We start from the raw sequence: 22,908 nt of genomic DNA on the forward strand, positions 1-22,908 counted from the left end.
GTCACCAGTGCCTTGCGTCTACCACAGTATTCTAACTCTTGATCAGTAGACACACTGGAGCATGATCAGAAATCATGAGATTGCCAATTGTACATGACCCCACCGAGCCCAAATGTGCTGCAGGAGTCCAAAAGAGATCAATCCTCGTATGGCATTTGTGTGGATTCGAGAGAAACATAAAGTCTCGTGCCTCCAAACATCTTCTAATACTAGTTCAGTGCACAAATTCCTTAATTGCTTACATTGTGAAGAAGTCATCGGGAGCCTTTAGGCAATCTATCCACTGTATGTCTGTTAGATAATTAACATTCCCCCCCATGATAATATGCGAGGTTAAGCAGTTTAAAAAGTACATCTATGAAGAACTTGAGGGAGTGGGATAGGAGACAATAAACATTTAAGATCCTGTATTCTTCCCCATTTACCAAAGCTTTAAGGATTACAGATCTCCCATGTGTGTCTTTAATACATTGTAACAACTTAAATAGGAGATTCGTCCTAACCAGTATTGTCACTGCCTCTCTTCTCCTCCCTCCCCCCACCACCACCACCACCACCAAACTCCATGTTGAAAGCTGAGAAATAAACCTGGTCATACATTCTGTTGCAGTTTCAGATGCTCTGCATCATCTGTGTTTTTGCGCCAAGGCAACAGCCACCCTCTCCCTTTTTAAGAGGGAAAAGTACCTTATTCCTCTTGACCGGCAAGTGACTCCCCTTAGTGTTCTGGGTACACCACTTGAGCTCCTCCTGAGCTGTAACCTTCAATAGCACCATTTAGCCTCCAGAGAGGGAGAACTGTAATAATGAATTGCTGAGCTTCAGTACAAGAAGGTCTATAAAGCACAAACTACATAAACTAAAACAGCTATAATCCACAAAACTTGTAAAAATTATATACACCAAAAACAGAAAAACAAAGAAGCACCAAAGGCATTGATTGGAGGAATTTACCCCCCCCCCCCCCCCCCAAACCATTCAACAGTGGCACCCAAACATTCCAAAACCCTGTTAATCATTCCACCACCCTCTTTATCTTACTAGCTAGAGTTGCGCCACAGACACAGGCAACATATTAGGAAAAAGCAAGATTAATAATATACACAGGTAAGTTAAAAGTAAATACGTCATCTATCACTTGGTATAACTTAGAAATTAAAGGTAAATACTCTATCCATCGCCAGCATAATTTATCATTGCTTATTACCAACAAAAGAAGACTCCACCAAGTCCTCTCTAAAGAAGGTTAAACCCGAACAACTGTTATCTGTGCCTTTTCGATCGTCTGGCTTAAGTCAGCGTGTTCGCAAAGCTCCTCTCTTTCTCTGGTGAGTCAAAAGAAACAGATCCATTATAATTAATCCAAAGCACCACTGAATATCTTAGAGTACAGGATCTCAAGCTCTGTGAATCTTCTTGATGCTGCCGTAGGACTTCCTTTTTTGAAAAGCCTTAGAAAAACATGATCTTGGAGCCCTCACACACCAACGCCCCCGATCCTTCCCTTGGTCTCTGGAAGCTTCCAGTGACTCGCTGTTTGTCTTTATAATGGAACCGAATCATGACCTTCGTGCCGCGACTCTGTGGGCTCTCAATCTTTAGGTGAAAGTGGGTACTGCAGATACTGGAAATTAGAGTAGACAGTGTGATGCTGGAAAAGCAAAGCAGGTCAGGCAGTATCTGAGAAACAGGAGAGTCAACGTTTTGGGCAAAAAGCCCTTCAGGATTGAGGCTATGAGCCAAGGGTGGTGAGATAAATGGGAGGTAGGTGGGGCTGAGCGTGCAATAGGTAGATGGAGGTGGGTAATGGTAATAGGTCAGAGGGGAGGGTGGAGCGGATAGGTGGGAAGGAAGATGGGCAAGTAGGACAGGTTGTGTGGGTGGTACCGAGTTGGAAGGTTGGATCTGGGATAAGGACTAATGAGGAAACTGGTGAAATCCACGTTGATGGCATGGGTTGGAGGGTCCCGAGGCCGAAGAAGAGGCGTTTTTCCTCTAGGCATCGGGTGGTTAGGGAGTGGTGATGGAGGAAGCCCAGGACCTATGTGTGCTTTGCAGAGTGGGAGGGGGAGTTGAAGTAACTTTGGCATGCCAACAATGTGCAGGTTCTTTCTTCTGCCTCCTGTTTAAGGTCATCCACCAGATCCAGGAAACCAGGGACCTGTGTTTCCAGGGCATCAATCTGACTCTCACCCCAGTGGCTCGAGCTCATCAGTCCTTTCCCCCAGATCTTACAGCATAGCAGAGATACGGGCAGGCTTTTCATCTTTTTTTATTTCAATCTACTTCCCGAGGACCTCGTGAGATTTGGCAAGCTTCTCAACCAAGGTCTGTTGAGTAAGCAAGCCTGCTGCCTCAGTGGATTGAGTTGCAGCTCCGGGCCCAGGCGAACATCCTCCTTTTATCGGCATTGTCTTGCAGCAACAATGAAGGTAAGTAAAATTCTCAGGTTCTATAGCTCTTTTACTTCATTTTAAAACTCTCAGTAACATGGATGGGATGAGCTCTAGCTCTGTCCTGCCAATGTTATGGCGTGGAGCCCAGCAAACACAATCCTCCTAGTGTTAGGTTCTATTCCCAAGGTTTCACACACGAGATGCCTTCCTGGCAAAATCACACCCACACAAAAAAAGCCCTCACAGCAGACCACATGGCACTGCGGTCCAAACAATTCTCCCACCCCAGAAGAGAGATTCGTAGAGTTGGGTCTGCAGCCCAGAAACTGGCTCCCACAACAAAAACCCAGATAAAGCTTCCCGGCAGTCAATGCAGTCCAAGCAGACTGGCTCCATTTTCTCCCCTTTTTTCCTGGTGACACCATATTGCCCTAAAACTACTTTTAAGGGGAGGTGTGGGGGTCAAAGGCAACAATTCCAAGTACTAAATTCTAACTTTTTTTTGGAGTTGCAAACCTCATGTCTGTAGAGGACTTTAACCCCTTTTTCACTTTACTTCTCACTTGGGCCATAACCCCTTTTTCTCCCTGGGGACTCTAACCCCAATTTAACTCTCTTTGCGCAAGTATGCGAGTTACTCAAGGATTCCATCACCACTGAGTCCCAAGAGACAAGGGGTCGACTGAGTGTTAAATTGAGAGAGAGGCCAAGGTGGACCTTACCTTGTGGGCCAGTCAGTCTCACGCAACCAACACTCAATTGTTGGAATCCCACCATTGCCACTATATGTTAGGTTCTTTTCCCAAGGTTTCACGTAAGAGATGCAATTCACACACACCATCTTCTACAAAAGTTAAAGGTTATTAAAGATTGTACAAGTTAGGACTTGTCATGAGTACTTAAGTGCAGAATTATAGTGAAAAGACAACGTTGCCATTCTCGCAATCTTAAAATACAAAATCAGAATTTAAAAAAAATAAAAGAAGCAGACCTAAAAGAAAAATGTCCAGAGTCCTTATCCAAAAGAAAAGGGAGAAAGTACAGATATTAAAGTCTTATCTCCTTGTGCCTAGCCCTGGCCTGGAGTTTCAGTAAGCCTCCTCTTGGGACATGCTCCACCAATCATCTTTGCTACTACCACTAAAAGCCAATTGACATGATGAATGACCACACTGTGTGTGTGTGTGTGTGTGTGTGTGTGTGTGTGTGTGCGTGTGTGTGCGCGTGCGAGAGAGAGAGAGAATATGAATATTGATTGAATGATAAATATTCATCTTGATACAAAGAAGCTGTTCACTTCAAAAAGTGGTATTTTAGATCACTTGAGAAGGCAGAGCTGCAATGGAACATTTCATCTGAAAGACTGCACCTCTGACCATGCACGTTCCTTTGATGCTGACTGACCTGCTGTGCTTTTCCAACACCACATCCCTTGTTGTCAAGGAATGTGGTGTTGGAAAAGCACAGCAGGTCAGGCAGCATCCAAGGAGCAGGCGAATTGATGTTTTGGGCATAAGGCCTTCATGAGGAATATCGGGTAACATTCTTTGTTCTGTACACAGGTTGATAAGATCATTTCTATTTTAAGAAAGGATACATAGTGTTTGTTTTATTATAGGTAACGAGCGGGCAAAGAAGAGTCATCTGCTATACCTACCATTCTGATTAAAGAGCTCCCGAAATGTGATAAAATGCAACATATGCACAACAATATATAATAGTTTTTGCAGTCTGGAACCAATCAACTGCTTCGGAAAGTTAAATACAAAATTTGTATGTAAAGATGGTTCTACGTGAGTCTCCTTTCCCCAATGCCTGTATCCATGACTTACACACTGCAGCCTGGGCCTTGATTTTCCCCTGTTTCTGGTCCCTAGATCACATGGTAGCTTCTTTTAAACCAACAACTTATGAGGAGCAACAGAAACAAGAGCAAGAGTGCTATATTTGGCCAATGAAAGTTTTCTTCAGATTCCTTATGTACCTGATTCTATTGGTAATCTCTATACCATTGGCACTAGTTGGGTTCATCATCTGGGCACCTCTACAACAGGTGAGAAGACCCTTCAGTTTTTCCCATGTGAAAACCCCAAAGGTATACACCCAGGAGGAGTGGATGGGATATGGAGATGGCAAAGGATTTAGCTTTGTGGAGGCAAACCTGTGTTTTCTGCCCAACTGCTTGGCCCGCTTTAACAATCTGTCTCAGACTCAAAGGAGAGCTGTTCAGATTGCTGGCCATATCAGCGATTCTGTCAACCGGCCAAGGATTCAGGTTTGCATGGACTCTCCAAGCATGACTGCTAGCTTACAGGGCAGCCCCTTGACTGCTGTTAGACAAGTATCCTACAGTGCAACTGGAACACAAGGATCTGTTCTGGCTGTGAACAATCTACACCACATTGATAGCTCGGAGGAGAATAGCGAAGTAGAGAATGTACATGAATATTTGGATGAATGTCAAAGCAACAAGGATCCTTTGGATCTTACAGTGGTGGAAGAAAGCAACATGTCAAGTGCCATGGATGAGATGCAAGCTAACCAGTCCAGCAAGCAGCAAGCTCTGTCTTCCAGCTCTCTGAAGTGCCAAGGCAAACCTCAGAAAAAGCAAAACAGGAAAGACGACCTACCTGCAGGAATATCTCCAGTCTTTCCTGCTGATGTAGCCTTTGTCTGCCTTCTGGAAGTGTTTGAGAAACGGGCAGCAGCCAAACTGAAGCAGCTTCTCCAACCAGCGTTTGGACACATCCTTTATGATGTGGGTGTTTATGGCTTCCAAGGCTGTTGTGAGTTTAAATTCTTCAACAGTGGCATATTCCTTGCCAGCCGCTATCCCATCATAGATGCCAAGTTTCATTGTTTTCCCAGGATCCGAGGAGAAGATGGACTTGCTGCTAAAGGTCTCTTGTGTGTTAAGGTAAGGGAAGATTTATTTCCCAGAATTGTTTACATTCATGTTTTCTACATTGCTACACTGGGAGTCTGGTACATAAAAATGAGGGCATTCTATTCAATGTTCAAGCTATGATCTGACTGACTAATTTTGCTGCTTTAGTTGGATGTTAACATCAAACTTTAAGAATTCTCAATTTCACTCTTGGCTACCTGAACTTTCTTGATGCATATGTAGCTTTTTGTTTTGATCTGATTGAAGAATTAATTGGGCCATGGAATAAAAGATGGGTGGGAGGGAGGGGCAGAGGTTGGCTACAGGATTCTGGAATAAGACAAAAGAGGATCTGAGCCGTGAAATCGGCAAACCAATGGCAGATGTAAAAAGAAATGAGTGCATTGCTAAAAAGAGACCAGAAGTCAAAGCTTTCATCTTGCCTTCATACATGCTGTAAATGGTCTTTTTTTACACTCATTAGAACTAGAATGCAAGATGAAAAGCTTTGATATTTCTTCTAGAGAAAGTTGAATATGTAGGGTCTGTACAGTTGGAGTTCAGAAGAATGAGAGGTAATCTTATTGAAGTATAAAAAAATTCTTGGGGTCTTGACAGGGTAGATGCTGTGACATTGTTTCCCCTTGTTTATGGGCAAGTCTAAGACTAGAGGGCATGATCTTAGAGTAAGGAATCATCCATTTAAAACCAATGAGAAGGTCCTTCTCTGGTCGTCAGTCTGTGGAATTCTTTACTATAGAAGGCTGTTGAGGCTGGGTTGTTAAGAGTATTTCTAATTTTTAATTAGATCAGCCAAGACGTCATTGAAAGGCAGAACAGACTTAATGGGCAAAATGGCCTATCTCTACTCCTAAGTCAAATGGAGAAGCTAAAATTGTTATTGGAGTACTTTTAATACTTTTTAACATGGAGAGTTTAGGTAGATAAAATCTTTAGAAACCTTTTCCAATGACTTGAGTCCATAGTAAAACAGCCTAGCTTTAAAGTGATCAGCAAAATTCCTAGAGAAGGCACAAGATGTAGGAACAGGTGAAGATTATAAGGCCACTCAAGCCTGTTCTATTGTTCAATAGAACAGGCACGGTGGCACAGTGGTTAGCACTTCTGCCTCACAGCACCGGAGACCCGGGTTCAATTCCCGCCTCAGGCGACTGACTGTGTGGAGTTTGCACGTTCTCCCTGTGTCTGCGTGGGTTTCCTCCGGGTGCTCCGGTTTCCTCCCACAGTCCAAAGATGTGCAGGTCAGGTGAATTGGCCATGCTAAATTGCCCGTAGTGTTAGGTAAGGGGTTGATGTAGATGTAGATGTAGGGGTATGGGTGAGTACGCTTCGGCGGGGCGGTGTGGACTTGTTGGGCCGAAGGGCCTGTTTCCACACTGTAAGTAATCTAAAAAAAAACTGGAATTTAAATCACTTTTGCTTTCTGTCCAATCCTGTGTCTTGCTAAATTTGTGGAGTTCAAAAATTTAACTCAATCTCGAATTTACTTAATGACTGAGTACTGCACCCACTGAAGAGTTTCTAAGGTGAGTAAAAACCTTTTTTATGGAACAAGTCATTAAGGTTTGGAATATCTGCCTGGTACGGTGTTGGACACATACAAAAGTGGTTTCTAAAACATTGGAAAATTCTTTTGAACGAGGGGAAAAAAACTGAGAATCATTCAGTACCCTAATTAGTATGCTCCTCCAAAAAAACTGAAGGAAATTAAATGGTGTGGATATCTTGTTTCTCTGTTCCTCTGTTCAATTAAATAAACATTGGAGATGGGGTGTCAAAATCTTGTATGTGATAGCTGTCATGTCCCATAAGGTAGAGATACCTACCAAAATAGTGGAGGGCACGATTAGGCTTGCAGAATGATAAGTGATATCCAATACATAACTATTACGTGATTGATTTGGGAAGGTGAAATAAGAGGCTATTTAAGAGCTTTGACAAAGGATCAGTTTGACTCGAAACGTCAGCTCTTTTCTCTCCTTACAGATGCTGCCAGACCTGCTGAGATTTTCCAGCATTTTCTCATTTGCTTTTGTCCTTTACCCTCATTCTTTTTCTCAATGCTGATTCAGCAATTCTGATCTCCATCCATTTTCTGATTCTGATCACTTAATTTACATCAATATTGAATGGGGCACCCAATGGGAATATATAGCTTAGTGTTATTAAGAAACTGGCAAAGCCATTAGAATTCATCCCAAATTTGAGTTGTTACTGTTCAACCAAATGGTGGCCTCCTCTGCCATAAGGTCTCTGACTCAGTGACTTGAAACAAACAAAATGCTTCCTTATCCACATGTTAACCTGAGCCAGTGTGTTCATTCTACCCAATGAAAACATAGAACGACAGATACTGCAAATTAGAAACAAAAACAAATTGTGCGATATTTCAGCAGGTCTGGCAGCATCTGTAGAGAAAAATTAATGTTTCGGATCCAGTGACTCTTCATTCTGTGGAATGATACGGAAGATTTAACTCTTATTTTTCTCCACAGGGTTTTACAAATATATTAAGGACAAAAGGGTAACTAGGGAGAGAATAGGGCCCCTCAAAGATCAGCAAGGCGGCCTTTGTGTGGAACCACAGAAAATGGGGGAGATACTAAATGAATATTTTGCATCGGTATTTACTGTGAGAAAGGAAATGGAAGATATAGACTGTAGGGAAATAGATGGTGATATCTTGCAAAATGTCCAGATTACACAGGAGGAAATGCTGGATGTCTTGAAACGGTTAAAGGTGGATAAATCCCCAACGCCTGATCAGGTGTACCCGAGAACTCTGTGGGAAGCTAGAGAAGTGATTGCTGGGTCTCCTGCTGAGATATTTTTATCATCGATAGTCACAGGTGAGGTGCCAGTAGACTGGAGGTTGGCAAACGTGGTGCCACTATTTAAGAAGGGCAGTAAAGACAAGCCAGGGAACTATAGACCAGTGAGCCTGACCTCCATGGTGGGCAAGTTGTTGAAGGGAATCCTGAGGGACAGGATGTACATGTACTGATTAGGGACAGTCAACATGGCTTTGTGCGTGGGAAATCATGCCTCACAAACTTGATTGCATTTTTTGATGAAGTAACAAAGAGGACTGATGAGGGCAGAGCAGTAGATGTGATCTATATGGACGTCAGTAAGGCGTTCGACAAAGTTCCCCATGGGAGACTGATTAGCAAGGTCAGATCTCATGGAATACAGGGAGAACTAGCCATTTGGATACAGAACTGGCTCAAAGGTAGAAGACAGAGGGTGGTGGTGGAGGGTTGTTTTTCAGACTGGAGGCCTGTGACCAGTGGAGTGGCACAAGGATCGATGCTGGGTCCTCTACTTTTTGTCATTTACATAAATGATTTGGATGCTAGCAGAAGAGGTACAGTTAGTACGTTTGCAGATGACACCAAAATTGGAGGTGTAGTGGACAACGAAGAGAGTTACCTCTGATTACAACAGGATCTGGATCAGATCGGCCAATGGGCTGAGAAGTGGCAGATGGAGTTTAATTCAGATAAATGCAAGGTGCTGCATTTTGGGAAAGCAAATCTTAACAGGACTTATACACTTAATGGTAAGGTCCTAGAGAGTGTTGCTGAACAAAGAGACCTTGGAGTGCAGGTTCATAGCTCCTTGAAACTGGAGTCACAGGTAGATAGGATAGTGAAGAAGGCGTTTGGTATGCTTTCCTTTATTGGTCAGAGTATTGAGTACAGGAGTTGGGAGGTCATGTTGTGGCTGTACAGGACATTGTTTAGGCCACTGTTGGAATATTGCGTGCAATTCTGGTCTCCTCCCTATCAGAAAGATGTTGTGAAACTTGAACGGTTTCAGAAAAGATTTACAAGGATGTTGCCAGGGTTGGAGAATTTGAGCTATAGGGAGAGGCTGAACAGGCTGGGCTGTTTTCCCCGGAGCGTCGGAGGCTGAGGGGTGACCTTATAGAGGTTTACAAAATTATGAGGGGCATGGATAGGGTAAATAGACAAAGTCTTTTCCCTGGGGTTGGGGAATCCAGACTAGAGGGCATAGGTTTAGGGTGAGAGGGGAAAGATATAAAAGAGACCCAAGAGGCAACATTTTCCACACACAGGGTGGTACGTGTACGGAATGAGTTGCCAGAGGAAGTGATGGAGGCTGGTACAATTGCAACATTTAAGAGGCATTTGGATGGGTATATGAATAGGAAGGGTTAAGAGGGATATGGGCTGTGTGCTGGCAGGTGGGACTAGATTGGGTTAGGATATCTGGTCGGCATGGACAAGTTGGACCGAAGGGTCTGTTTCCATGTACATCTCTATGACTGTGATGCTGTCTGACCTGCTCAGCCTTTCCAGCAATTTCTGTTTGTCACTCGTACTACCCAATTCACTCCTTCCTATTCCATTTGATTTACTGAGTGAATGATTGGATCATATTAATTTCAGGATTATCACTTCAGCCCTGGGAAAGGAGACACAGGGTAAATAAAATAAAAAGAATTAAAATGCATGGCTAAAAGATTGTGGATGGGATGGCTTTCAGTTCATAGGGCACTAAGGTAGAAGGGAGCTGTTCTAGTAAGACATGTTTCATGTGCTGAAGCCAGTGTCCAGGCAAAGTTAATAACTGGGGCTGTAAACAGGGCTTTAAACTAATTCAGAACAAAATAAGTGAATGAATGGCACAATATAAGGGATTAATGAGTGTGATTGTACTGCAATTGTGGAAACATGGCTACAAACAGATCAAAGTTGAGAACTAAATATTCAGGAGTATATGCCTTTTCATAAGGGCAGACAGAAAGGAAAGGGTGGTATAGATAGCTTCACTAGTCCACGGTGGAATAAATACAATATCAATAAATAATCCTGGATCTGTATGGGTGGAGGAGGTAAGAAATATTAAGGAAAGGAACACGCTGGTGGGAGTAGTCTCTCTAGGCTCCCAACAATAGCTATACTGTAGGATAAGGAATGAATCAGGAAATCGAGGGAATGCAAAAAAATTACTTTGTACATAGAACATGACAGCGCAGTACAGGCCCTTTGGCCCTCTGTTGCGCCGACCTGTCATACCAATCTGAAGCCCATCTCACCTACACTATTCCATATGCATCTGTATGCTTGTCCAATGATGACTTAAATGTACTTAAAGTTGGCGAATCTACTACTGTTGCAGGCAAAGCATTCCATACCCTTACTAAAGAAACTACCTCTGACATCTGTCCTATATCTATCACCCCTCAATTTAAAGCTATGCCCTCTCGTACTCACCATCACCATACTTGGAAAAAGATTCTACCTGTCCACCCTATCTAACCCTCGGATTATCTTATGTCTCTATTAAGTCACCTCTCAACCTTCTCTCTAATGAAAACAGCCCCAAGTCCCTCAGCCTTTCCTCGTAAGACCTTCCCTCCACACCAGGCAACATCCTAGTAAACCTCTGCACCCTTTCCAAAGCTTCCACATCCTCCTTATAATGCGGTGACCAGAAGTGTACACAATACTCCAAGTGCGGCTGTAGCATAGCCCCATGGTTCTGGAACTCGATCCCTCTGTTAATAAAAACTAAAACACTGTATGTCTTCTTAACAACCCTGTCAACCTGGGTGGCAACTTTCAAGGATCTGTGTATCTAGACACAGAGATCTCTGCTCATCTACACTACCAAGAACCTTACCATTATCCCAGTACTTTGCATTCCGGTTACTACAACCAAAGTGAATCACCTCACACTTGTCCGCATTAAACTCCATTTGCCACCTCTCAGCCCAGCTCTGCAGCTTATCTATGTCTCTCTGTAACCTGTATCCTACAACATCCTTCGTCACTATCTACTATTCACTATTGTAGAAGCATAAAATTTTGTACTACTGAAGGAGGCTATTGTGTCTGGGCCACCGCCTTAAAGAGCTACCCAGTCTCATTCTCCAGCCCAATCTCCAGAGTTCTCTAAATTCATCACTTTCAAATATGAATTGAAACTCCATTTTGAAACCTATAGAACCTGCCCTCCACCACTCTCCCAAGCAGCGCATTCCAAATCCTAACAACCCTGAGTTTAGAATTTTCTCTTCGTTACATTTCAAGCTCTCTTCCTGATAATCATGCAGTTGTAACCCCTAATTACTGACATACCAATGAATGGAAACAGAATTTTCTCCTCTATCCTGTCAAATTTGTTCATAATTTTGAATATCTCAATAAGGTTACCTCTGTTTCATGGACAAAGACTCTAATCTTTCCTTGCAATCATCTTGTAGATTGAGAAATCAAATTGGCAATGAAGAGTTCATGGAACATACTCGGAATAGTTTTCTAGAACAATATTTGCTGTTTTTTCCTCAATGTTTGTATACTTTTTCCCTTTTCTATGCCACTCTAGGTGTCATTGCTTGAATAGCTGCCCTGTAACGTGCCATCTCCTTTGCTTTGTAAGGCTAAATCTTTCCTTTTCTGCCGCCTCCCAACTTTTGCGTTATTTTCTAAACCTGTGTGAATACGCTTTCCTTTTAAACTCTAGCATTTACGTGTAGTTAGAGTCATCGAGAAGTACAGCAAGGAAACAGATGCTTCAATTCAATTTTCCATGCCAACCGGATATACTAACCTAATCCAGTCCTATTGCCAGCACTTGGCCCATATCCCTCCAAACCCTTCCTATTCACATTCCCATCTAGATGCCTTTTAAATGCTGCAATTGTACCAGCCTCCACCACTACTTCTGGCAACTTATTCCATACACTCACCACCCTCTATGTGAAAACATTGATCCTTTGGTCCTGTTTGTATCTTTCCCCTCTTCCCCCACCTCAGGGAAAGGACTTTGCCTATTTATCCCATCCATGCCCCTCCATGATTTTATAAACCTATATGAGCTCGCCCCTCGGCCTTCAAGGCTCCAGGGAAAACAGCCCCAGCCTATTCAGCCCCTCTCAATAGCTCAAATCCTCCAACCCTGGCAACATCCTTGTAAATCTTTTCTGAACCTTTTCAAGTTTCACAACATCCTTCCAAAAGGAATGAGATCCGAATTACACGCAATATTCCAACAGTGGCCTAACCAACATCCTGTACAGCCACAACATGACCTCCCAACTCCTGTACTCAATATTCTGACCAATAAAGGAAAGCATACCAAACGCCGCTTACACTATCCTATCTACCTGTGACTCTACTTTTAAGGAGCTATAAGCCTGCACTCCAAGGTATCTTTGTTCAGCAACACTCCCCAGGACCTTATCATTAAATGCATAAGTCCAGCTCTGATTTGCTTTCCCAAAATGCAGCACCTCACATTTATCTAAACTAATCTTCATCTGCCACTCCTTAGCCCATCCTTATTGGCCCATCTGATCAAGATCCTGTTGAACTCTGAGGTAGCCTTCTTTGCTGTCCACTACACCTCCAATTTTGGTGTCTTCTACAAATTTATTAGATATACCTCCTATATTCACATCCAAATCATTTATGTAAATGACAAAGTAGTGGACCCAGCACTGATCCTTGTGGCACTCCACTGGTCACAGGCTTCCAGTCTGAAAAACAACCCTCCACCACCACCCTCTGTCTTCTACGTTTGAGCCAGTTCTGTATCCAAATGGCTAGTTCTCCCTGTATTCCATGAGATCTAACCTTACTAATCAGTCTCCCATGGGGAAGCTTGTCGAACGTCTTACTGAAGTCCAAATAGATCATGTCGACCACTCTGCCCTCATCAATCCTCTTTGTTACTTCTTCAAAAATCTCAATCATGTTCTTAAGAGGTGATCTTCCACGTGCAAAGCCATGCTGGCTATCCCTAATCAGTCCTTGTCTTTCCAAATACTTGGAAATCCTGTCCCTCAGGATTCCCTCCAACAACTTGCTTACCACCGATGTCAGGCTCACCAGTCTATAGTTCCCTTCACATTTCCTTACCACCTTTCTTCTTTTTGCAAATCACATCCTGGTGATGTATAGACCAGATTAATTAAAAAAAAGTCTTGTAATGTGACAGCAACAAACACATCATAAACTTTTTTTTTTACTTTCAGATCCAGGTTGGTTTGACTGAGAAAGGCCAGAAGATTGTGGGGTATCTCAGCTGCACTCACCTGCATGCCATAGCAGGTAAAGAACATGGGTTGTTGGCCACTGAAGTAACTGAAATTGAGCTCAGGGCATTACCCTGAGGAACACACTCAATGCTGTCCTGGGACAGAAATGATCAACCTCTGAACAACTACAAGCATCTTCATTTGTACTAGATATTGCACCAACTAATGCCGAGTTTTTCCTCGGTATCCTAAGATCTAAACACCACACCGCACTAGACATTACATGCAGCCTTGAAGGTAAAGTCAGTCTCCCTAACCTCTCGTGGAGTTCAACTGTTTTGTCCAGGATTGGATTAAGGCTGTAATGAAATCTGATGCAGTTTAGTGGAACTGATATGCAGATTGATGAGTAAGTGCTACTTGATAGCATTGTGGTGTTTTTCATCACCATTGTGATGATTGAAAAATGGGCTGACCTGAGGCTTGATTATGGATTAGTGGTGCTGAAAGAGTACAGCAGTTCAGGCAGCATCCAAGTAGCTTCTTGGATGCTGCCTGAACTGCTGTGCTTTTCCACCACCACTAATCTAGAATCTGGCTTCCAGCATCTGCAGTCATTGTTTTTACCTGAGGCTTGATTAGTTCTGCAGTTAGAAATCTTTGGTAGTCTCTTTAGGTTATTGTCAGGATCTGTAATGTTTACTGATTCCAATGTATTCTAGATATCAGCAGAAGTGAAGTCAGGCCCCTGTGATGAAGATGATCCCAGGCAGAAACAGACAACTTTGTGTTCTATGTAGAAGGACATTGAAGTCCCTTGAATACCATCATTTGCTAGATTTTTTATTAATTAAAAAATTATTTTCCCACCAAATTTAATAGCTTTACATTTCCTATCATTAAACTCCATCTTCTCCACTCACCTAAAACTATCTGATCCTTTTACGGAATGTTGTGTCCTCCAACAGATTAGATTGACACCTAACTTTGTCTCATCACACCTGGATACATTTTTATTGAATTAAGTTCAATGAATGGAATTTATTGGCACGTGTACCGAGGCACAGTGAAAAGCTTTGACATTCGAGCAATACAGGCAAATCTCATAGTTAAGTAGCATAGATAAATAAATAATAGGTAAACAGTGGCAAAAACAAAAACACAGATACAGGCAAATGCTAAGAGTTTGAGTCCATTCAGTATTCTAACAACAGTAAGGTAGGAACTGTTTTGAAACTGGCTGGTGTATGTTCAGGCTTTTGTACCTTCTCCCCAATGGTAGAGGTTATAGAAAAACTTTGCCAGGGTGGGATGGATCTTTGAGAATGCTGGCAGCCTTTCCTTGACATGGGCCTGGTAGATGGATTCTATAGGTGGGAGGTTGGCCTTTGTGATTGTCCAGGCTGAGCTCTGTACCGTTCTCTGATCTTGAATGGTACAGTTGCCATACCAGGTAATGATATCTCCAGCCAGAATGCTGTCGATGGCGCACCTATAAAAGTTGTCGAGGGTATTCATCGTCATGCCAAATTCTCTCAGCTGCCTGTTAGCCCTGTGTAACCAGTGCGTCCACGTGAAGAGCCCAAGAAAGCTTGTTGTGTATGACATTTACACTTGACACTCTCCACTCGTTCCACTTCTGTGCTGTTAATATGTAGAGGGGCATAAGTAACATCCTGCCGAAAGTCAATAATGAGTTCCTTGGTTTTGCTGGCATTGAGAACTAGGTTGATCTTGGTGCGCCACCTTCTAGGTCTTGTACCTCCCGTCTGTCTGTTTTGTCACCATCTGAGATTCAACCTCCGTGTGGGCGGCACGGTGGCACAGTGGTTAGCACTGCTGCCTCACAGCGCCTGAGACCCGGGTTCAATTCCCGCCTCAGGCGACTGACTGTGTGGAGTTTGCACGTTCTCCCCGTGTCTGCGTGGGTTTCCTCCGGGTGCTCTGGTTTCCTCCCACAGTCCAAAGATGTGCAGGCCAGGTGAATTGGCCATGCTAAATTGCCCATAGTGTTAGGTAAGGGGTAAATGTAGATGTAGGGGTATGGGTGGGTTACGCTTCGGTGGGGCGGTGTGGACTTGTTGGGCCAAAGGGCCTGTTTCCACACTAAGTAATCTAATCTAAAAAAAAACCTTCTATGATGGTGTCATCAGTGAACTTGTAAATGACATTAGTCTGGTATTTGGTGACACAGTCATGGGTATCCAGTGAGTACAGTAGGGGGCTGAGTATGCACCCCTGGGTGGCTCCAGTGTTGAGTGTTAGTGACTATGAAATATTGTCTTCATTGATTGTGGCCCATGGGTCAGGAAACTGAGGATCCAGTTGGAGAGAATGGGGCTTCGTCCGAGATTACTAAGTTTAGTAATCAGTTTCGAGAGGATAATAGTTTTGAAGACTGAACTCTAATCAATGAGTAGGATTCTTATGTAGCTGTTCTTGGTGTCAAGATGTTCTCTCGTAGAATGTTAGCATCACTGGCTAAGCCAATGATTTTGCCCATTGCTAAAGAAAAGATGGTGAGTTGCCTCCTTGAATCACTGCAGTCAATGTGATGTTGAACATTCAAAGTGCGCTTATACTTCATCAAAGTCATCCTCCTAAATTATGAAAATGAGGCCCAGAACTGAATCATGTGCCACCTGATTAGAAAATCTTTCAACCTGAAAAATGACCCATCCATCCCTTCAGCCTGTTTCTTGTTCTAAAATCTTGCCATGTTAACACACCGCTTTTCCCCTTTATTCTTGTCACTTATTTCGATTATGTAAAATGTTTAATTATATTACATCGACTTGTTTGTCTTTATCTATCTATAGGGGCAGATTATGCTGAGCAACAAAGAGAAAAACAAATGGAATTACAGTCAGCATTCCATAATGATTATTTGTTTTTATTCTTTATTGCAATATCAGGATTGTGTTCAAGGATAGCATGTGTTACCCATCCCGTAGGTTGATCAGATCCTACATCAAAAATCTTTTCAAGAAAAGATTCAAATTTGTGTTAGAAGCAAAATACTGCAAATGTTGGAAACCTGAATTAAGAACAGAAAATGTAGGAAGTACACAGCTGGTGTGGCAGTATCTGAAGTAAAATAAGCATTTCCTGTCTAGGATCTAGTAGCCTAGCATCAGAAATAGGAAACATTCCAAATGAGTACAGAGGGAGGCAATGAGTTGGGGTGGCTGATGGGGGGGAGAACGTGGAATGGCTGTGACAGTGCAAAAAACTGCAGACATAATATGTCAAAAGACGAAAATGTGAGGTAAACAAAAATGGTAATGGACAAGTTTGTTGATATATGATCCTTGCCCAAAGGCAAATACTTAGCTCAATGTCAGCTGACTCTCGGGCATTTCCTTGGCTATTTTCCTATGGTGACTTACAGTTGCATCTCCTTCATAGGGATACAAAAACCAAAAATAATTATAGCACAGGAACAGGCCCTTCAGCCCTCCAAGCCTGCACCAATCCAAGTCCTCTATCTAAGCCTGTCACCTATTTTCCAAGGATCTATATCCCTCTGCTTCCTGCCCATTCGTGTATCTGTCTAGATACGTCTCACGTGATGCAACCATGCCCTCTTCCACCACCTCCACTGGCAACATGCTCCCAGCAACCACCACCCTCTGCGTAAAGAACTTTCCACGCATATCTCCCTTAAACATTTCCCTTCTCACCTTGAACTCGTGACCCCTCATAATTGAGTCCCAGCTCTGAGGGGAAAAAGCATTTTGCTATCCACCCTGTCCATACCTCTCATGATTTTGTAGACCTCAATCAGGTTCCCCCACAACCTTCATCTTTCTAATGAATAAATCTTAAACTACTCAACATCTTTTCTTAGCTGGCACCCTCCATAACAAGGTAAAAACAATGACTGCAGATGCTGAAAATCAAATACTGGATTAGTGGTGCTGGAAGAGCACAGCAGTTCAGGCAGCATCCAACGAGCAGCGAAATCAACGTTTCGGGCAAAAGCCCTACCCTCCATAACAGCCTGGTGAACCTCCTCTGGACCCTCTCCAAAGCAACCATGTTCTTTTGGTAACGTGGTGACCAGAATTGTACGCAGTATTCCAAATATGGCCAAACCAAAGTATTATGCAACTGTAACATGACCTGCCAACTCTGTACTCAGTACCCCGTTTGACGAAGGAAAGCATGCTGTGTATGCCTTCTTGACCACTGTATTGACCTGCATTGCTACCTTCAGCATACAATGGACCTGAACACCCAGATCTCTTTGTACATCAATTTTCCCTAAGGTTCCCCAATTCAGATCACTCTTGAATTGGATCTTCCAAAATGCATCATCTAGCATTTGCCCAGACTGACCTCCAACTGCCGTTTCTCTGCCCAGCTCTCCAATCTAACTATATTTTGCTGCATTCTCTGACAGTCCCCTTCACGATCTGCTACTCCTCCAATTTTAGTGTCCTCTGCAAACTTGCTAATCAGACCTCCAGATCATTATTTAAATCACAAACAGCAGTGGTCTCAGCACGGATCCCTGTGGAATAACACTGGTCACAATTTCTCCATTTTGGGAAACTCCTTTCCCCTACTAATCTCTGTCTCCTGTTGCCCAGCTAGTTCTCTATCCATCTAGCTAGTTTACCCTGGACCCCATGCGACTTCACTTTTTCCATCAGCCTTCCGTGGAGAACTTTATCAAACACCTTACTGAAGTCCATATATATGACATGTACAATTCCCTAATCAATTAATTTTGTCACTTCCTCAAAGAATGCTATTAATTTGGTAAGATATCACCTTCCCCACATAAAACCATGCTGCCATCACTGATAAGCCCATTTTATTCCAAATTTAAATAGATCCTATCCCTCAGTATCTTCTCCCACTGTCGGGTTCACCATTCTATAATTACCTGGATTATCCTTGCAACCCTTAAACAAGGGGAAGCAATTCTACAGTCCTCTGGGAACTCACTCATGTTCAAAGATGCTGCAAGAGTGGATTCTTTCTTGATTATATGTTTTTAGAGATAAGTCTCTTGATTAAACTTAAATTAATAGCTATGGCTTATATTTTAACCTGGGGCAGTGTTTGTAGAGGAATAAGATGGTGTTATTTTCTGGGTCTGTAGATTGTGAAAGAGCAAAAATGGCCTTTGCAGTGATATGTACTTCTTGTCAGGTGTGGGAGTTTAAAGAGTTTAAGGGTTACTGCGGATTATATCTGCCATAAATGTTGGATGCAAATCTTATCAGATCAAGTGGGTCAGTTGGAGAGACAGATCGAAGCAATGAGGCATTTGCAACAGCTACAGTATGTGATGGATGGCAGTTATAGAAAGGGGGAAAAGTCTCAGATACCGTCACATAGATGGGTTAACTCCAGGAAGGGTGAGAGGTAGGCAGCTAGAGCAGGAGTCTTTTGTGTATATACCCATTTCGAACAGGTATGCTGTTTTGGAAAACGTAGGGGGCGATGGGTTCTCAGGGGAACATAGCACAAACAGCCAAGTTTCTGGTGTTGAGACTGGCTCTAATGCAACGAGGGGTCCGTCGGCTTCCAAGGGATCAATTGTGTTAGGGGATTCTGTAGTCCGAGGTACAGACAGATGTTTCTGTGGCCAGCAGAGAAAAAGCAGAATGGTGTGTTGTTTCTCTGGTGCCAGGATCAAGGATGTCTCTGAGAGGGTGCAAAATGTTCTCACGGGGGAGAGGGGCCAGTAGGAGGCCATTGTCCACATTGGAAGCAACGACATTGGAAGGGAAAAGGTTGAGAGTCTGAACGGAGATTACAGAGAGTTAGGTAGAAGTTTAAAAAGGAGGTCCTCAAGGGTAGTAATATCTGGATTACTCCCAGTGCTACGAGCTAGTGAGGACAGGAATAGGAGGATAGAGCAGATGAATGCATGGTTGAGGAGCTGGTGTATGGGAGAAGGATTCACATTTTTGGATCATTGGAATCTCTTTTGGGGTAGAAGTGACCTGTACAAGAAGGACGGATTGCACCTAAATTGGAAGGGGACTAATGTACTGGCAGGGAGATTTGCTAGAACTGCTTGGAAGGATTTAAACTAGGTAGGGAGTTAGTGAGGAAAGAGATCGATCTGAGATGGGTACAGCTGAGAACAGAAGTCAGTCAAACAGTCAGGGCAAGCAGGGACAAGGTAGGACTAATAAATTAAACTACATTTATTTCAATGCAAGGGGCCTAACAGGGAAGGCAGATGAACTCAGGGCATGGTTAGGAACATGGGACTGGGATATCATCGCAATTACGGAAACGTGGCTCAGGGATGGGCAGGACTGGCAGTTGAATGTTCTAGGATACAAATGCTATAGAAAGGGAGGCAAAAGAGGAGGGGGAGTGGCATTTTTGATAAGGGATAGCATTACAGCTGTGCTAAGGGAGGATATTCCTGGAAATACATCCAGGGAAGTTATTTGGGTGGAACTGAGAAATAAGAAAGGGATGATCCCCTTATTGGGATTGTATTATAGACCCCCCAATAGTCAGAGGGAAATTGAGAAACAAACTTGTAAGGATATCTCAGCTATCTGTAAGAATAATAGGGTGGTTATGGTAGGGGATTTTAACTTTCCAAACATAGACTGGGACTGCCATGGTGTTAAAGGTTTAGATGGAGAGGAATTTGTTAAATGTGTACAAGACAATTTTCTGATTCACTATGTGGATGTACCTTCTAGAGAAGGTGCAAAACTTGACCTACTCTTGGGAAATAAGGCAGGGCAGGTGACTGAGGTGTCAGTGGGGGAACACTTTGGGGCCAGTGACCATAATTCTATTTGTTTTAAAATAGTGATGGAAAAGGATAGACCAGATCTAAAAGTTGAAGTTCTAAATTGGAGAAAGGCCAATTTTGACGGTATTACGCAATAACTTTCAAAAGCTGATTGGAGGCAGATGTTTGCAGGTAAAGGGATGGCTGGAAAATGGGAAGCCTTCAGAAATGAGATAACAAGAATCCAGAGAAAGTATGTTCCTGTCAGGGTGAAAGGGAAGGCTGGTAACTATAGGGAATGCTGGATGACTAAAGAAATTGAGGGTTTGGTTAAGAAAAAGAAGGAAGCATATGTAAGGTATAGACAGGATAGATCGAGTGAATCCTTAGAGTATAAAGAAAGTAGGAGTATACTTAAGAGGGAAATGAGGAGGGCAAAACAGGGACATGAGATAGCTTTGGCAAATAGAATTAAGGAGAATCCAAAGGGTTTTTACAAATATATTAAGGACAAAAGGCTAACTAGGGAGAGAATAGGGCCCCTCAAAGATCAGCAAGGCGGCCTTTGTGTGGAGCCACAGAAAATGGGGGAGATACTAAATGAATATTTTGCGTCAGTATTTACTGTGGGAAAGGATATGGAAGATATAGACTGTAGGGAAATAGATGGTGACACCTTGCAAAATGTCCAGATTACACAGGAGGAAGTGCTGGATGTCTTGAAATGGTTAAAGGTGGATAAATACCCAACGCCTGATCAGGTGTACCCAAGAACTCTGAGGGAAGCTAGAGAAGTGATTGCTGGGCCTCTTGCTGAGATATTTGTATCATCGATAGTCACAGGTGAGGTGCCGGAAGACTGGAGGTTGGCAAACGTGGTGCCACTGTTTAAGAAGGGTAGTAAGGACAAGCCAGGGAACTATAGACCAGTGAGCCTGACCTCGGTGATGGGCAAGTTGTTGGAGGGAATCCTGAGGGACAGGATGTACCTGTATTTGGAAAGACAAGGACTGATTAGGGATAGTCAACATGGCTTTGTGCATGGGAAATCATGTCTCACAAACTTGATTGAGATTTTTGAAGAAGTAACTAAGAAGATTGAGGGAAGAGCAGTAGCTGTGATCTATATGGACTTCAGTTAGGCGTTCGACAAAGTTCCCCATGGGAGACTGATTAGCAAGGTTAGATCTCATGGAATACAGGGAGAACTAGCCATTTGGATACAGAACTGGCTCAAAGGTAGAAGACTAGGATCGATGCTGGGTCCTCTACTTTTTGTCATTTACATAAATGATTTTGATGCGAGCATAAGAGGTACAGTTAGTAAGTTTGCAGATGACACCAAAATTGGAGGTGTAGTGGACAGTGAAGAGGGTTACCTCAGATTACAACAGGATCTGGACCAGATGGGCCAATGGGCTGAGAAGTGGCAGATGGAGTTTAATTCTGATAAATGCGAGGTACTGCATTTTGGGAAAGCAAATCTAAGCAGGGCTTATACACTTAATGGTAAGGTCCTAGGGAGTGTTGCTGAACAAGGAGACCTTGGAGTGCAGGTTCATAGCTCCTTGAAAGTGGAGTTGCAGGTAGATAGGATCGTGAAGAAGGCGTTTGGTATGTTTTCCTTTATTGGTCAGCGTATTGAGTACAGGAGTTGGGAGGTCATGTTGTGGCTGTACAGTACATTGTTTAGGCCACTGTTGGAATATTGCGTGCAATTCTGGTCTCCTTGCTATCAGAAAGATGTTGTGAAACTTGAAAGGGTTCAGAAAAGATTTACAAGGATGTTGCCAAGGGTTGGAGAATATGAGCTATAGGGAGAGGCTGAATAGGCTGTGGCTGTTTTCCCTGGAGTGTCAAAGGCTGAGGGGTGACCTCATAGAGGTTTACAAAATCATGAGGGGCATGGATAGGATAAATAGACAAAGTCTTTTCCCTGAGGTAGGGGAGTCCAGAACCAAAGGGTATAGGTTTAGGGTGAGAGGGTAAAGATATAAAAGGGACCTAAGGGGCAACTTTTTCATGCAGAAGATAGTGTGTGTATGGAATCAGCTTCCAGAGGAAGTGGTGGAGGCAACATTTAAAAGGCATTAGGATGGGTATATGAATAGGAAGGGTTTAGAAGGATATGAGCCAAATGCTGGTAAATGGGATATCTGGTCGGCATGGATGAGTTGGACTGAAGGGTTTGTTTCCATGCTGTACCTCTGTATGACTCTTATTACCCTCTTGTTCCTTATATATGAATAAAGGGCTTTGGGATTTTCCTCAACCCTGTTTGCTAAAGATATTTCATGACCCCTTTTAACCCTCTTAATTCCTTGTTCAGCTTGGTTCTACTTTCCCGATGTTCTTCCAAAGCTTCATCTGTTTTCACTCACCTAGATCTAATGTATGCATCATTGCGAAGTGATTGTGAATTTACCCTCAAACAACTGCTCCCAATCCCCATTCCTCAGCTCCTGCCAAATTTTGCTATAGTTGGCCTTTCCCCAATTTAGCACTCTTCATTTCGGATGACTCTCATCTTTGTCCATGAGTATTCTAAAACTTACAAAATTGTGATCACAATTCCCAAAGTAATCCCAGACTGAAACTTCAACCATCTGGCTGGGCTGAAACCCCAACACCAGGTCCAGTTGGACCCTTTCCTGAGTTGAACTATTTACGTATTGCTCTATAAAACCCTCCTGGATGATCCTTGCAAATTCTGTTCCATCTAAACCTCTAACCCTAAGTGAATCCCAGTCAATGTTGGGAAAGTTTTAAATCTCCCATCACCACCATGCTGTTGGTTCTTCATCCTTCCATAATCTGTCTACATATTTGTATATATCAACCCTTTCTGATGAAGGGCTTTTGCCTGAAACAT

General features: G+C 43.0%; 1 protein-coding gene across 2 annotated transcripts in view; it reads left to right on the plus strand.

The window, feature by feature from the left end:
• smpd5 (sphingomyelin phosphodiesterase 5) overlaps positions 1-22,908 on the plus strand; it is a 70,933-nt gene that overhangs the window by 12,283 nt on the left and 35,742 nt on the right. For both annotated transcript variants that reach the window (XM_072576432.1, XM_072576433.1), the window contains exons 2-3: positions 4,015-5,313; positions 13,313-13,388. In XM_072576432.1, the coding sequence (XP_072432533.1) occupies positions 4,180-5,313; positions 13,313-13,388 (1,210 nt within the window). In that variant the 5' untranslated portion in view covers positions 4,015-4,179. The remainder of the gene's footprint in view (positions 1-4,014; positions 5,314-13,312; positions 13,389-22,908) is intronic.

The sequence above is a fragment of the Chiloscyllium punctatum genome, chromosome 8 (genome assembly GCF_047496795.1).
Source record: "Chiloscyllium punctatum isolate Juve2018m chromosome 8, sChiPun1.3, whole genome shotgun sequence".
Classification (NCBI taxonomy): Eukaryota; Metazoa; Chordata; class Chondrichthyes; order Orectolobiformes; family Hemiscylliidae; genus Chiloscyllium; species Chiloscyllium punctatum.